Below are 17,634 nucleotides of genomic sequence, written 5' to 3'. Positions count from 1 at the left end.
CTCCATGCTGGGAGCCCGACGTGGGACTCGATCCCAGGACTCCAGGATCATGCCCTGGGCCAAATGCAGGCACTAAACCGCTGAGCCACCCAGGGATCCCCTTGTTTGTTTTTTTTTAAAGGTATACTCTACTCCCAGTATGGGACTCGAACTCACAACCCCAGGGATCAAGAGTCACATGCTCTACTGACTGAGCCAGCCAGGTGCCTCTTAAGTATTTCTTTTGGTCTAGAGCAAAACTATTATTGACATAACTTAAGTTAGTGCCATGAATTGAAAAGGGTCGAGAACCTTTGCTTAGTGTGGGAGCCAAACACAGTGATCCGAAGTGGCATCTGCACCCCAGTGTCTAGAGCAGCAATGTCCACAACAGCCAATCTATGGAAAAAGCCCAGATGTCCATCGACAGATGAATGGATAAAGAGGATGTCGTAAGCATAACCAATGGAATACTACTCAGCATTCAAAAAAATGAAACTTACCATTTGTAACCATGTGGATGGGACTACAGGATATTATACTAAGCAAAATAAGTCAGAGAAAGACAATTATCATGATTTCCACTCATATGTGAAATTTAAGAAACAAAACAGAGGATCATAGAAGAAGGAAGGGAAAATAAGACGAAATTAGAGAGGGGGACAAAACATAAGAGACTCTGAACTATAGGGAACAAATAGGGTTGCTAGAAGGGGGTGGGTAGGGGGATGGGGTAACCAGGTGATGGGCATTAAGGAGGGCAAATAATATATAATGTGCACTGGGTGTTATATGCTACTGATGAATCACTAAATTCTACCCCTGAAACTAATAATACAGTATATGTTAATAAATGGAATTTATTTATGTTTTTAAAAAAGATTTTATTTATTTATTCATGAGAGACACAGAGAGGCTGAGACACAGGCAGAGGGAGAAGCAGGCTCCATGCAGGGAGCCTGATGCGGAACTCAATTCTGGGATTCCGGGATCACGCCTGAGCCAAAGGCAGAAACTCAGCCACTGAGCCACCTAGGCGTTCTAATTAATTGAATTTAAATTCAAAAAAGAGTGTGGGGGCAGCCCAGGTGGCTCAGTGGTTTAGCGCTGCCTTCAGCACAGGGCGCGATCCTGGAGACCCGGGATTGAGTACCACGTCAGGCTCCCTGCGTGGAGCCTGCTTCTCCCTCTGCCTGTGTCTCTGCCTCTGTGTGTGTGTGTGTGTGTGTCTCTCATGAATGAATAAATAAATAAATAAGTAAGTAAGTAAGTAAGTGTGGGACCACAAGCCTAGGAACTCTTTTAGTTATACTTGGGATTGCCAGCAGGTGGTGCTACCATGATTGAGTTAGCTAGGGAAGAGGCCCTATACCTTGTTCCCAAGATCTGAAACACTTCAGAATAAGAGTGTTCCTGGACCAGACAAGATATCATAAAACAAAATGGGACTTTTAGATCATTTATTCCAATAGTTTTCAAACGTGCAAAAAAAGCAACAGAATCTCATTTTTTTTTTTTTTACATTCATTAGAGACACTGAGAGAGAGCGTCAGAGACATAGACAGAGGGAGAAGCAGGTTCCTCGCAGGGAGCCCGATGTGGGACTTGATCCCCAGACCAGGATCACGTCCTGAGCCAAAGGCAGACACACTCAACCACTGAGCCACCCAGGTGTCCCTCACACAAAATCTTTTTTTTTTTTTCCTCACACAAAATCTTAAAAGCAGAACCATTTTTTCAGTGGGTTGGGGAGGCCAAAGCCCTACAATGACACCTCAGCTCAGAAGAGGGCGCCCTGGAGAACTCTGAAGTTCTAGGGACACCTGAAGAAAATCACTCATCTAAATCACTCTCCAGGGGATCCCTGGATGGCTCAGTGGTTTGGTGCCTGCCTTTGGCCCAGGGCGTGATCCTCGAGTCCCATGTCAGGCTCCCTGCATGGAGCCTGCTTCTCCCTCTGCCTATGTCTCTGCCTCTCTCTCTCTCACTGTGTCACTCATGAATAAATAAATAAAATCTTAAAAAAAAAAATCACTCTCCACTTCACAGAATAAACCAAGGCTCAGAAAGGTCTGGTATCAGAGAGGCACTCAGTGGCAGAGTTGGTTCCAGAATCTAAGACTCTCAAGAGAACTGAAAAGGAAGACCAAATCTTCTACTTCATCCCACTGATCTTTTTTTTTTTTTAAGACTTTTATATATTTATTCATGAGAGACACCGAGAGAGAGAGAGAGAGAGAGAGAGAGAGAGAGAGAGAGAGAGAGAGGCCAAGACACAGGCAGAGGGAGAAGAGGCTCCCTGCAGGAAACCCAACGTGGGACTCGATCCCGGGACTTCAGGACCACACCCTGGGCCAAAGGCAGCACTAAACCACTGAGCCACCCGGGCATCTTGAAGGCAGAAGGATTAGAGCTCAGTTCTACCATCCATTACTGGGGGACCTTGGGAAAATCACTTCACAGTGGGGACTTTGGTTTCCTTATCTATAAAAAAGATAAGAATTATTTTATTCTGTTTGGGTCTGGATCAAAGGAACAAACGCTAGCATAGCAAGAAATAGTGGGGAAAGGATAAAGATTTGGGGGCAAATCGGTCTTTAAGTATTGTGACCTATAGTTAAACGAATTTCTGATTCACTATCAAGTTATTTAGGCCAACACTTTGGTCCCTTGAGGAAGAGGGCACAGATTTTTTTGGTGACCTTCCAAGTGACATTCTTCATTAATCTCATTTCCCACTCTGGCATCTCTCACCTTGCAAAGCCAACCCCTCTGCTGGTCCCACTGGTGTCTCGGAGGATTCGAGTGGAGATAACTTGGCCAAAAGGCTTCAGCATCCCCTCTAGTTCTTGCTCATCCATTGACAGAGGAAGGTTTGATATGTATAAATTTGTGGGGTCCTGCTCCTGTTGCTATGGAAAAAAAGGGAAGAAATGAAACTCATATCTCTCTTTTTTTTTTTTTTTGAAACTCACATCTCTTATCCCTCTACAACCCTCAGCCCTCATCACAAATGACATCTCTGAAAAGACATAGTAGGAAGGGGGCCACATAAACCAAAGGAATCTTAACTGTTTATAACAGTCTCACTGCCGTGGATTGGACGTTGAGTCCAGGCCAAAAAAAAAAAAGAAGAAGAAGAAGAAAGCAGATTTAATATTTCTAGTACTTTAGAAGCCCATAATACAAGTCACTGATGAAGTTTTGGCTGTCTCTTTAAGAACCAGGCAGGGCAGCCAACCAACAGCCTACTCCTGGGGCTGGATTCTCTCGGACTGCACTGCTCCCCTGCTGGACTGTTTTAAGTAATCCCCCCTCCTTCCTCTTCCGGCCAGAGCAGAATCCTCTGAGTAGGAATGCCTGTTCACTCCCCAGTGGAGAGAGAGCAGGAAGAGGGAGAAGAGGAAAGGGAAGGCAATGTGCTGGGGGCTGCACCAGGGGGCAAATGTGTAGCTTACTGGGTCAGCATGCAGCCCAGAGAGCTCTAGTCTCATAGGAACTCTGAAAGCTCCTGAACTCCACTGTGAGAGGGCTTTTCTCCAGAAAGAAGAGGTTTCGGAAGAGCCCCTCCAGGGAGTAGAATAAGCAAAATGGCAAGAACTTCCCATAGCTGTATTGTTAAGAATTTAAGTAGTCACTGCCCTAGACAGGGGGTCACCAGCAAACTCCAACCCCTCTTCTGCCTTTCCCCTCAGGACTTTTAATTCTTTAACCACACAGTAAGAGGTGCCGGGTAAGCCTGCCTCATCAGCTTTTTTTTTTTTTAATTTATTTATTTATGATAGTCACAGAGAAAGAGAGAGAGAGGCAGAGACACAGGCAGAGGGAGAAGCAGGCTCCATGCACCGGGAGCCCGACGTGGGATTCGATCCTGGGTCTCCAGGATCGAGCCCTGGGCCAAAGGCAGGAGCCAAACCGCTGCGCCATCCAGGGATCCCTGCCTCATCAGCTCTATAGAGTATTCACAATGACTTCAGAAAGGCAAAGGAGCAATCCCACCTCAAAAAAGGGAGAGAAAAACCTCTGGTTTTCTAATAGTTTGGATTAAGATAAAAGCTCCAGGGAGATTCAACAAGGAAGGACAGTTTCCTTCCTTGCTTTGGCTTCCCTCTCCCCAACTCCTAACAACTCTCCTACCCCTATCTCCCTCCCTCTCCCAAACGTGCATCCAGAGAGAACAGCACTGTTCTTAACATCTGAGTTGCACAACTGGCTTCTTCAGAGAATGTTGCAAAACTACTACAAGATGTCTGGTAGGCAAGTGGGGCCAGGGTGGAAATGGGGAAACAGCAAGAGAAAGGGAAGCCTCTTGACCCTCTTATCTAATTATAATATTTGATGAGAGGAACAGAGTCTCCAGATCTAACCTGCCACAGATTTTGAAGAACATCTTCCTCTGGCAGCCAAGGGGTACTGGGACCTTGGTCCAGCCCATCTTTGGCCAGACATAGTAAAAAAAAAATACTTCAGCTAGCCCTCACCCATCAAATTCATGGCTTTAAACTCTCTGGAGGCCTTAGAACTCAAGCTCTGGTGCTAAGCACAACCCCTCTGAGGAACAGACATGGGACAGCAAGTGCCCTTACCTTTGCCATCTGTGCCTGTACACCACTGGCTTTCAGTGCTGTCACAGCTTTCTGTGCTGCTGAAGGACTGTCAAAGTCCACAAAGCCATAGCCTAGAACAGGAAAACAGCATCACTAGGAGGCGAGGGTGTAAGGGAGGTAGGAAGAAGAAGAAGAGTTTACCGAAGACAGAGGAAGAATTATGATCCATGTAATAAAAGTAGCAGGGAGAAAGAGAAATTAAGACGTTTCATGTGGTCATCCACGTACTTGTCAAATCCCATGATATTTGGTCAGTTTTACAGCTAAGAACGCCAAGGCCGATGAAGTCCTTGTGGTGTTGCCTTCCTCCTCCCCCCTTAAGAAATCTAAGGTTTCAGAAATGAGGCTCTTGGGATCCCTGGGTGGCGCAGCGGTTTGGCGCCTGCCTTTGGCCCAGGGCGCAATCCTGGAGACCCGGGATCGAATCCCACGTCAGGCTCCCGGTGCATGGAGCCTGCTTCTCCCTCTGCCTGTGTCTCTGCCTCTCTCTCTCTCTGTATGACTATCATAAATTAAAAAAAAAAGATTTAAAAAAAAAAAAAAAAGAAACGAGGCTCTTGTAATAATCCACAGCCCCCACCCCTAACAGAATTCTTTCCTGCTTTCTAGCCAAATCCCAAGAATGCTAGGAATGTAGGGAATACAGCCTCTCCACTGCAGATAGCCAGGCACCTGCAAGAAGCCTGATTCCACCCCAACAGATAGTCTTTCCTGTTCCTTCCTCTCTTCCATCCCCACTTAGAGCTGCTCAAAACCTCAACAAAGCTATTCATCCTTACAAGATAATACTAAGTCATCCCACCACTATCACCACAACAAGGCATTTCTAACGGTTTTCTAAGTAGAAATAATCTTACCTACTCAAACCTACCATCCAATCTGGGGAATCTTCATGAAAAATGAAGTCCAAAATAAGCACAAGGGACTCACAGGCACTCTGTGAAGGCTTCTAGCCTTGGGTCCTCAAAAGAGCATTTTCAGCTCTAGCTATCTGGTCACCAAACAATCTAACTATCTACTAGTCTTTTAATCCTGAAAACCTTACAGAGACTCCTCGTCACTGGGTACTCTCACCTTTGCATTTGTTTGTGCTCTTGTCCAGTATGGCCTTAGTGGAGACAATCTTGCCATATCTAAGGGAAAAGAAAATGCAAAGTGATAATGTTGGGGCAGGTATTTGGAACAGGTCAGGGATGGAGACATCTGGATGAATCCATGACCCTTCTTCACAACTGTTCCCACTCAAACCTTAATAAAAACAAGAAAAAATGAATTTAAAATGTCATGCTTATCATATACACCTATTCTCCAAAGGTGCCTACAAGAAATAAGGTAACTGTAGTCCTTATAGTATCAACACATTTCTCTCTTCTTCCCCAACTAAGACTCAGGTATTAGGTGGAAAGAGACTACTATCTTCTGGGAAAGAAGCCTGGTGATGTCCACATAACAGAATCTGTACAGGCAGAGCATTGGCTGGAATTCCCTGGAGACTAAATATAATCCTTAATAATTACTTATTTTCTTTTGGAAAAACACCATTCCTCCTATGAAAAATCATAGACACCTGTCTTTTCTGATACCCTGCTCTCCACCCCTGAGTAAAGGTTAACCTGAACCAAACTGTTTTTGTTCAAACCCTGGCTCTGGCACTGTGGAGCTGTCATCGTGGACAAGTCATTTAACTTTCCCAGGCCTCAGTTTCATTATCTGCAAAACAGGGTTGTTGGGAATACGATATGAATTCATGGATACAAAGCACTAATGTCTACTACATGGCAAACACTTGAAAGTTCTTAACTGCTGTCATTTTTCTTATTATATTCAAGGAACCTTAACTTTAGTGCAAACGGTTCTCTCTCCTGGTTTACTTTATTCTAAGATTTCTATTTCTCACTGTCAAGACTTGAGTATGTTAGGGAGGTGAGTAGGTATAAGGCCACAACAACAGTATAAGGACAATTTCCCAAAACTTAACAGTAAGACAAATGAGGACTGAAAATATCCTTTCAATGTCATTCTGGAACACTGTCTACAAGGCCCATTTGAAATATATCTCATTATCTAGGGGGGTATTTTTTTTAAGACCTTATTTATTTATTCATGAGAGGCAGAGAGAGAGGCAGAGGGAGAAGCAGGCTCCATGCAGGGAACCCGACATGGGACTCGATCCCGGGTCTCCAGGATCAGGCCCTGGGCCGAAGGCAGCGCCAAACCACTGAGCCACCCAGGGATCCTCTGGGGGGGGTATTTCTTTGACTTACTACTTACTACTAGGGTCCAGACCTTGTGAAGATATATATTAACTTGTATATTTTGTCCAGTAGAAATACAAATAATTTCTTTTTTTAATTTTTAAAAAATATTTTATTTATTTATTTTGGGGGGGTGGTGAAGGAGAGGAAGAGGGACACGCAGACTCCATGGTGAGCACAGAGCCTGACATGGGGCTTGATTCCCACCACCCCAAGAACATGACCTGAGCTGAAAAGAGAGAATCCCAAAGGTACTGTTTTATACTGTCCTGTAGGATATGAACCAATTTTGTATATAACCTATCAATCTTATTCCAACATTCTTTCTTTAGTACCTATAAATATTCAGTCCCTCAAATGCTCTTTGAATCCATTTTATCATCTTATTGGTTCCCTTATTAATGAATGAAATAAATCTTGAGCATGTGTTTACCTATATTTGTATGAGTCATGTTTTTCAACTTTATGAAAATTATACTTTGGCAGCAAAGTCATCTGGAGTTCCCCAAACTTGAGCAGTGCAGTATCACAGGTCAGGACTATATCACAATTGTTCCACTAGAAAGAAGTCTTTAAGTTTCGCTCCAAGAAGGTGAAAATTAAAGAATCAGAAGCATAGGATTTAACTGAAAACAGTTGGCAAGGACTGAATACGAGACCAATATCCTAAACAAGTGTTGGTTTTGTTTGTTTTTTTAACTTCCCCTCTCATCCCTAAAGATTATATGATGATTGATACATTTTTTGTTCCTTGGGAGCCATTCACTGACTTTTTTGGTTGGGCTTCTGTCACCCACTGAATTAGACAGAAGAAGCCAAGCAATGCCCTGGAGGCTGGGAAAAGAACACATTAAAATGGGGGTGGGGATGAATGTGGAGAGCCTAGCCCTTTAGGGCTACATATTTGGATTCTTTTCAAATTAAGGCAAAGGAAGGGATGCATGAGCCTGGCTAGAGGACATACATGCTGCTATCCCTATCAAGGCCTCCGGGTGGAGTTTGCTGTGGTCTGAACAGGTTGAGATAAGAGCCCAGAGTTTCTACTACAGCTGACAATAGCTAGGGTGCTGCTGCTTCTTCCACAGAGGACCGAGCCTCTCCAGGAGAGCCAGGGGTTCCTATCCCAGACTCTGTCTCTCCTGTCTGCCCAGCAGGGTTTAGGATCCAGCAACATTCACTTCCCCTACATCCCAGAGAGACAACTGGGACAAAACCAGGAAGTCCCTCTGTGCACGGTAAACATGCTTCCTAGAAAGGTTTAGCTCGCAGCATCCAAAAGGGTTTCAGCCACCTGCTCTTTTCTGCCTCCTTTTTGTCATAATTCATCTAGCACCTATTCTTTCCCTGCTTCATTTCTACTTCTCCATAGTCCCCTATTGAGCTCCTTAGTTCCATCCTATATGATGACCCTAACTATTCTCATCCCTTCAGACATAGTCAAAGGTAAGGCAACTGTTAGGAAGAGCAAAATGAAAGCCTAAAAGTATGAAGTAGACCTGAGTTTTTGTCTTGTGGTCTTGCGGAATGAGAGGATTTATGTAGCACATTTTAGTTAGTACTAGAAATACATGGTGCAGAAATCAACAAACCAGACTGATATGATAGTCTTTTCTCTCACACACCAATATTTCTGCCAATTTCCATTCCCCTCAAAAATTACTAGTTCTAGACTAAGTCCCCTCACTTCCATTTAAATAGTTTTCTAGCAAGGTGAGCTGAGGTAAAGAAACCAGTTTTACCCATATGCCTAGCCTTTAGAGATTGAGTTTGTACAGTGCAGTGTTAGCAAAAACCTGTATGATTTGCATGGACCAAACCTCAGAAGAGTAAGGGACTTATAAAATATCTCTGATGACTTCTACAACTACATTTTGGGGGCAGAATGTTCTGCTTTTCCAAGATTTGGAACAGCTAGAATTTACATACACTGCTGTGGGAGTTTGAATTAGTTTAACCACTTCAGAAAATTACTTAGTGTTATCTACAAAAGCTGAACACATGTATATCCTATGACTCATCAATTTATATTGCCAACATAAATGTGTACACATATGCACCGACATGTACAAGTTCATGGCAGTACTATTCATATTCACAATAGTCACAAACTAGAAACAACTCAAAATGTCCAGCAACAATAGAATGGGTAAATGAACTATGGTATATTCCTATAATGGAATTCCATAAGGCAATAAGAAGAAACAAAGTTTTGCTACATGGAACAATGTAGATGAATCTCACAAATAACACTGAGCAAAAGAAGCCAGACATAAAAGGGCATTCCACTATATCATTATATTTATATGAAGTTCAAACAAACCACAGCAATCAATTATTTAGATATCATTGGGGATAGGGGGGACAGAAACCGAGAGGTGGGCTTCTGAAGAGTTGGTGATGTTCTATGTTACAAGGGTATGTTCACCTTGTGAAGTCACTGTTGTATATACACTTAGGATTTGTGCACTTTTCTATGTCTGTTATATATAAATAAAAAGTTTTAAAAGATGGCTATTACACAGTCTAAGGTTCCTATTTCTATTTCTTTCCACCATTCACTTACCCAAACTCAGTTTTCCCTGCCTCATCCCCCAGACTTCTTCCTCTAAGCATTCCCTCAAATATATCATTTGAAACACATATTTTTCTGCTAAATGGAATTTAGCTGGCATCTTTGGATCCTTGCAATTTTTCCAGCATTCCCAACTGGGCTAATTCCACGGTAGTTATCTCTACTTCATGACTCAAATATACTGTGAAGAACCCCAAAAGGTATGTAAGGGGTAGATGCAAAGCAATAGCCTTTTTCTCCACCTTCTCCTTTATCCACTAATTTGAGAGCTCCTCTAGTTCACTGGGATTATCTCTATCAGTAGAAAAGCTCCTAAGTGTACAATGCAATTGTCTAGTTCTACCTTCTTCTACCCCTATTGCCAACTCTCACTGCCTTCTAATCAATATCTTTAGAGACATTAAGCATTTCTATATGAGGTGTAAGGACAGGAATCTTCCCACAAAGACCATCAGTTCTGGGAGCACAATGGAAATAGTCACATACTCAGCTTCAAAGGCCAGCCCATCCTGACTTTCCTCAGAGAAACACACAAAGGGGGGGATCCCTGGGTGGCTCAGCGGTTTCGCCCCTGCCTTTGGCCAAGGGCGCGATCCTGGAGTCCCGGGATCGAGTCCCGAGTCGGGCTCCTGGCATGGAGCCTGCTTCTCCCTCTGCCTGTGTCTCTGCCTCTCTCTCTCTCTCTCTCTCTCTCTCTCTCTCTCTCTCTGTCTATCATAAATAAATAAAAATAAATCTTAAAAAAAAAAAGAAACACACAAAGGTTTTATACATTAGAAGCAGGTAGAATTTCCTTAAGAGGGACTGCTAGGAAACCTTGTGACAAATAATACTGCATTTCAGGACAAGAGTATCTGACAAGAAGCCAGTATCACTGAATCTGTATTGTCTCTCAAGCCTCCTCACATGTTCCCCAACTTACGACTGGCACAATTTGACAAGGTCCTGGTCAGTAGTGCCTGGTTGCAATCCCCGAATATAGAGGTTGGTTTTGCTCAACTGGTCATTTCCATTGCTCCCACTGCTGCTGTTTGGGGTACTGCTGCTTGGACTAGGTGGTGCCATCTGCTGAGACAATGACACATATGGCTGCAGAAAGACATGAGGAACAGAAGGTCAGAAGATTATACATTTAGATATTGGAGAGTGAGGAAGATCCTGGCTCCATGGAAAGAATGATTCCAAACTTTAACAGCAATTAACTCAATAGAGGGTAAAAACAAAACAACACCAAAACTAAGGATTCCTCTCTATCATAGAATAAGAAAATACGTAACTGTCTTACCTATCTTTCATGAATAATGAGAGGCCAAAATAGGCTTGTTAAAGGTTTTGAAAAAAAAATACTTTGTTATAGTAGAATGCTTTTATCAGACTGATACTGGAGAACACAATGTATGCCTCTTAAGTTAATATAATGAGACGAGACTAACAATATCTAGGTTCTATTTGAAAATTATGAAGATGAGGGACACCTGGGTGGTTCAGTGGTTGAGCATCTGCCTTTGGCTCGGGGCGTGGTCCCAGAGTCCCAGGATCAAGTCCTGCATCGGGATTCCTGCATGGTGCCTGCTTCTCCCTCTGCCTATGTCTCTGCCTCTCTCTCTGTGTCTCAAATAAATAAATAAATAAATAAATAAATAAAATCTTTTAAAAAATAAAAATTATGAAGATGAAATAAAACTTTAAAACTATAAATAAATTTAACATATGATTCAAAAAAACTGTAGGAGAACTGCAAAATGCCTTCAAGATCTTAAACATTATTATAAACTTAGACAAATAAAATGAAATACAAATGACCATGTAAAAATACTAATTACCAGTAAAAACTTAAATTTGTTACCATACTAATACAGATTTAGTCCTAAGTAACTTACAAATTTTTAAAAGTTTAAGTGACTGAACAATAGATACATTATCGTCAAGGAAACCCAAGATTTGGGATGAAGCATCCCTCATCTCTTGCTACTGATACCAAGGCAAGCAACCAGATTCTGTTACATTTTTAAGGTACTTCTGTTAGTTGGGTGAAACACGGATCCATTCCTCATGGATATTTTATTTATTCTTTATTTTTTATTTTTTTAATTTTTTTAATTTTTATTTATTTATTTATTTATTTATTTTATTTATGATAGTCACAGAGAGAGAGAGAGAGAGAGAGAGAGAGAGAGAGAGAGAGGCAGAGACACAGGCAGAGGGAGAAGCAGGCTCCATGCACCGGGAGCCCAATGTGGGATTCAATCCCGGGTCTCCAGGATCGTGCCCTGGGCCAAAGGCAGGTGCTAAACCGCTGCGCCACCCAGGGATTCCCCCCTCATGGATATTTTAAATCCTTATGTCCTAATCAGGCTTCTAGTGTTTACATTTATATTTGGTTCATAATACTCTAAATTCGCACAGTTACCTATAATATAGTGCATTTTACTACATCATACTCCTATTCCAGTTCTCCCTAGGCTCAAAGCACTTTATAGCATTACTCTATTTGGAATTACTTCCCTCTCAAATGCTAGTTTCTTCTCTAGGTCCCCACCCCCACCCCTCTTTTTGGTGGTGGTGTTGAGGGCAAGCAGTAGTAACAGAAGAAAAAGAGAAACATGAATATCAAAGAGAAGAAATCTTCCTCTCCAAAGAATCTTAATGTGAAATGTGCCTCTTATATTTTATGACTCTGACCTTTAGCAAACTTTAAAATAAAATCTTTGCTTGGGCTAAAATGTGTTAAAGCAAGAATTTTCCTATCTTTGTCACTATACACAATAAAAATGTGCACTCACTTGCACAAACACAGCAGCTTATCCCTTGGCTCTACATTGCAGCAGAGACCTAAGACCACATTCTGAGATGGCCCAAAGACTCATGACTTACTACAGCTACAATAACCCGTTGTATTTCCCAACCTTGTCCTCTTTTCTTTTGCCAGCACTTATACTAGGACTTCCCATATAGAACAATCCATATGATGGTGGTGACAGTCACATGATACAGTCAATAAAGGCAGATGGTGCATGCGGCATGTGTGTATTTTTTTTTTAAGATTTTATTTATTTATTCATGAGAGACAGAGAAAAAGAGAGAAAGGCAGAGACACAGGCAGAGGGAGAAGCAGGCTCCATGCAGGGAGCCTGACATGGGACTTGATTCCGGGTCTCCAGGATCAGGCCCTTGACCGAAGGCAGACACTCAACCGCTGAGCCACCCAGGCGTCCCCCTTCAATGTCATTCTTAAAACAAGTACTGTCAAAAAAGAAAAAAAAAAAAACAAGTACTGTCATTTCTAGATCTGAATGTATCACTTTTAGGTTTATTTGCCCTATTTTTGTCTTGTCTGAAAGTTGCTTAAAAATACACAATAGGGCAGTTTCAAAGATGCCAGGGCTATCCAAACGAGAACACAAGGGTTACTGAAGAAAGAGATAAACTGAAAAGAAGTTATTGATTTGCTACATAGCTATAACCTTGTTTTTAATACTAAGGCCTTAGCTATCATTTAAAAACATCACTTAGGGCAGCCTTGGTGGCTTAGCGGTTTAGCGCCACCTTCAGCCCAGGGTGGGATCCTGGAGACCCGGGATCAAGTCCCATGTCAGGCTCCCTGCATGGAGCCTGCTTCTCTCTCTGCCAGAGTCTCTGCCTCTCTCTCTCTCTCTCTCTCTCTCATGTCTCTCATGCATAAATAAATAAAATCTTTAAAAAATAAAAACATGACTTAGTTGATAATAAACTTGCTGCAAGGCCTGAAAAATTCCTAAGGAAAAAGATATGGTTAAAAAAAACCCCAAAACCTTGGGGGTGCCTGGGTGGCTCAGTTGGTTAAGTGTCTGCCTTCGGCTCAGGTCATGATTTCAGGGTCCTAGGATGGAGCCTGGCATCAGTCTCCCTGCTCAGCAAAGTGTTTGCTTTTTCCCTCTCCCTCTGCCCCTCCCTCATTCTCTCTCTCAAATAAATAAATAAATAAATAAATAAATAAATAAATAAAATCTTTAAAAGAAAAACAAAAAAACCCTTTTATCTCTTAATTCAATGCAGCTGAAATTGCCACATAGGTTTGGCTCCAAAGAGAAATGGTAAAAAACAAAACAAAACAAAACAAAACAACCCTCATTTTGAGTGGTAAGAGAGTCTAAGAAAAAGAAAAGAAAATTTGAGAAAGTCCCTAGGTAAAGCCTATATGGATTCCCAAAGGAAACTATTTGGGCAGACATAATAACTAATGTAAACTAAAAATCCATGTTTACCTATGTATATAAGCAAGAAAAGGGTAGTATGTACAAGGGTACAGAACTGAGATATTCTTATGGGGGCGGGAAGCATAGGGCAGTATTGACTCTCTTGACTCCTACTGAAATGGTTCTCTGAGGTCACTAGTCCTGTCAGGGCCTAAGCTAGACACTGAAGAGCAAGATATTTCCTTAATTCTTCTGTACTATAGTAGATTTCATAAACCAAAGCAGACTCTAAATTCTAAGCTAATTTGCTTTTTATCACAATGTCCTAAAATATGTCATTTTCATGTGAGGTAAACTCCAGGGTTATTAGAGAAGCTGAAATGGCTGAGTTATTAGTACACCAGGTTCTCTTCAGGACGGGACAGAAATCTATTATAGCATCTATCAGTTAACTATGTCCCTTTGAATGACATGTAATTTTGTTCTGCTGCTAGAAGAAAAACTGGCAGGTTGTTACTTATAACCTTGGTTCACATTCATGTAGGTGGAACTCCTGAAGTCATTTGAATTAGTGGCCCTTCAGAACAGGACTTGGAGGGACGTCTGGGTGGCTTAGTCAGTTAAGTGTCTGACTTCAGCTTAGGCCATGATCTCCGGGTCCTCGGATCAAGCCCCATGTCAGGCTCCCTGCTCAGAGTGGAGTCTTCTTCTCCCTCTCCTTCTGCCTCTTCCCTGCTTGTTTGTACACACACACACACACACACACACACACACTCTCTCTCTCTCTCTCTCTCTCTCTAAAATAAATAAATAAAATCTTAAAAAAAACCCCAAAAGACCAGGACTCGGAATTGTACTATGCCCTATAATTCCAAGATATGACCCCTTTAAACAAGGGCCCTCATATTCAGCCTAGAATCTTAGATACCTGAGATTATTAAATTTGCCTTCAGAAAGGAAGGATGGTAGTATATTATGTATCAAAGGAATATGCAAAGTTATCTGGTAGAAGAGTACAGGTATCAGTCTTCTCACAAGGCAGATTTAATTCTGGAAGTGAGTGGGAAACATTGATGGGTTTATAAACAGAGACACAATATCACATTTCTCAGCTGCATTATCAAAGCTGGTTTAGAGAGGTGGGAAACCAGAGGGTGAGACTAGTTAGGAGATATTAGACATGAAGGGAGGTAAGGAAAAAGCCTAAAGATTGGTGGGGTGGTATTTAAAGGGCGTGCAGAGAATAGGCCGTGATGAATTTCTTAAGAGTATCTGGGAATAAATACTTGGGGAAGGGCTTTTAGGATGGGGATCCAGAAATGTAGAACTCTTTCATCTTTATCCAGAAAAAAAAAATCAAATTCCCTTCTTCCTGTAGCAGGAATTTTAAGTTTCTTGTGTTGCTGAGTTGTAGGAAACTGGGAGACAAGACAGTGTTCTTCCTTTTGTTCTCTTTCAAGAGATCATAATGGTAGAGATGATAAAATGCCAACCCCCCCAATCACTAAGTTTCCATCAGATCTTTAAGAGAATGATCCAGTAAGATAAGCTACTTGTGAATTAAATGTGTGTGTGTGTGTGTTTTTTAATTTGGAAAAGAGATAGCAAGAGAGAGCACAAACTGAGGGGAGATGGAGAAGCAGGCTCTCCACGATGCAGGGAGCCTGCGGTGGGCTTGATTCCAAGACCCTGCAATCATGACCTGAGCTGAAGGCAGACACTTAACCAACTGAGCCACCCAGGCATCCTTAAATTATAATGTAAGTAAAACGCTATCTTTGTTCTGAAAATTAGATTCTAATCAAGTGTTCATTTTGTGTGGTTTAATAAAATTGAGAAATCCTGTATCCATTCATTTGCCATCAGTCATCCCAATCCTGGGCCCTTATCTTTACTTATTACCATCAGAGCAGGAGAAAACCCCATCCTATGTCTAGTGCTTAGCTAACTAAGTTCCTAGCATATAGTATATAGGCATGGATATATGCTAAAAGGAGTAAAACTCAGGGGATTTGCTAATTGTGTATCATTATAATAAACCCCTAAAAAAATCTCACAGATATACAATCTGGTGACCTGACATCAAAATTCTTATTGCAACTTGGATATGGATGATCTAGAAGACATGTTTCTGGAGCTGGTGGTCTCTAGAACATATAACACATCTGAACTTTTTTTTTTTTAAGGAAACTCTATTCAACATATGGGGCTTGAACTCATAACTCCAAGATCAAGAGACCCATGCTCTCCCAACTGAGCCAGCCAGGCATACTCATTTTTGCCTAAAATACTTTCCCTTGTTTCATCATAATATCTCCTAATAAGAGAAAGTCCACTTTCCCTGAGGAATAAGACCTCTTAATAATCATTCATATCATAAGACTCTTTGAGTTATTCAATAAACATCTGAATGCCAACTACATGCAAGCCCTATGTGATGCAGTGGGGACTCACAAATGCATGAGTATGAGTGAAATATTTCATAATAAATTTAAACACACACTCACAGGAGCCATTAAGGAATTCACAAAACAGAGCTTATGATCTCCATAACTAGCAAAATGAAATATGTGTGCTAATGGGGATCCAAGCAAAATTGTATAGGAGTATGAAAGAAAAGACAGTTAATTCCTGAGGGAAAAGTTTCTCAAAAAAAGACAATTGTATTTTGAAGAATGTATAGGAAATTAAACTTTTAACGGGGAGCTATAGGGAAATGCAAATAAAAAATCACAGGGTGCATGGGTGGCTCAGTCAGTTAAACGTCTGTCTTCAGCCTGGGTCATGATCCTAGGGTCCTGGGTTCGGGACCCACGTTGGGCTCTCCACTTAGTGGGGAACCTGTTTCTCCCTCTCACTCTGCCTCTGTGCTATCTCTCGTTCTCTCTCTCTCTCTCTCTCTGTCTCAAGTAAATAAAATCTTTACAAAATCATGAGATACTATTTCATATCCACTAGGATGACTATAATAAGATTATTGTTTTATTTTTTTTAAGATTTTATTTATTTATTCATGAGAGGCACAGAGAGAGAGAGAGAGAGAGAGAGAGACAGGCAGAGACACAGGCAGAGAGAGAAGCAGGCTCTATGCAGGGAGCCCGACGTGGGACTCAATCCCGGGTCTCCAGGATCATGCCCGGGGCTAAAGGCAGCGCTAAACCCCTGGGCCACCTGGGCTGCCCAAGATAACTGTTTTAATCAAAAGTAACTTTGAGGGGATCCCTGGGTGGCGCAGCGGTTTAGCGCCTGCCTTTGGCCCAGGGCGTGATTCTGGAGACCGGGGATCAAATCCCACATCGGGCTCCCGGTGCATGGAGCCTGCTTCTCTCTCTGCCTGTGTCTCTGCCTCTCTCTCTTTCTCTCTCTCTCTCTCTCTCTCTGTGTGACTATCATAAATAAATAAAAAATTTGAAAAAAAAGTAACTTTGATGCTATAATCAATAATAACAAGTGCTGGCAAGAATGTAAAGAAAGAATCAGGAACTCTTCTACACTGCTGGTGGGAACGTAAAATGATACAGCTGCTCTGAAAAACAGTTTAAGAGTTCCTAAAACAGTTAAACACAGTTTTCACATAACCCAGCAATTCCACTCCTAAGTATATACCCAGGAGAACTGAAAACATATGTCCACACAAAATCTGTGTACAAATTTCATAGTAGCATTAGTTATATTAGCCCAAAGTGGAAACAACACAAAAATCTATCAACTGATGAATGGATAATAAAGTGTAGTATATCCATACATGAAACTACTATTCAGCTATAAGAGGGAATGAAGTACGGATATATGCTACTACATGGATGAACCTTCAAAACATGCAAAGTGAAAGAAGTCAGTCACAAAGGAGCACATATTGTATGATTCCATCACGTGAAATATCTAGAACAGGCAAAGCTATATATAGACAAAGTAGATTAGTGACTACCTGACTGGGAGAGGTAAGCAGTGAGAATGGGGGGCGGGAGGGGGTGTGGAAGAGGGCTGGTGGCTAAGTGGTGGGGTTTCTTTTGGGGGTAATGAAAATGTCCTAAAATTGATTATGG

At 41.8% G+C, this 17,634-nt stretch overlaps 1 protein-coding gene across 6 annotated transcripts in view; it reads right to left on the bottom strand.

Annotated features, from left to right (window-relative positions):
• The window catches only part of RBMS2 (RNA binding motif single stranded interacting protein 2), a 97,881-nt gene that overhangs the window by 16,888 nt on the left and 63,359 nt on the right, over positions 1 to 17,634 (bottom strand). For 5 of the 6 annotated variants that reach the window (XM_055328240.1, XM_055328242.1, XM_055328241.1 and 2 more), the window contains 4 exons: positions 10,336 to 10,502; positions 5,661 to 5,719; positions 4,566 to 4,657; positions 2,734 to 2,891 (listed from right to left, as the gene is read on the bottom strand). In XM_055328240.1, the coding sequence (XP_055184215.1) occupies positions 2,734 to 2,891; positions 4,566 to 4,657; positions 5,661 to 5,719; positions 10,336 to 10,502 (476 nt within the window). Of the gene's footprint in view, positions 1 to 2,733; positions 2,892 to 4,565; positions 4,658 to 5,660; positions 5,720 to 10,335; positions 10,503 to 10,888; positions 10,997 to 17,634 lie in introns of those variants that run through there. The other variant, XM_055328246.1, reaches the window with a different exon arrangement.

This window comes from Nyctereutes procyonoides, unplaced genomic scaffold (genome assembly GCF_905146905.1).
Source record: "Nyctereutes procyonoides isolate TBG_1078 unplaced genomic scaffold, NYPRO_anot_genome, whole genome shotgun sequence".
In the NCBI taxonomy this organism is placed as follows: domain Eukaryota; kingdom Metazoa; phylum Chordata; class Mammalia; order Carnivora; family Canidae; genus Nyctereutes; species Nyctereutes procyonoides.
The sequence above is the reverse complement of the archived record's forward strand: the minus strand, read 5'-3'. Positions and strand labels throughout refer to the sequence as shown.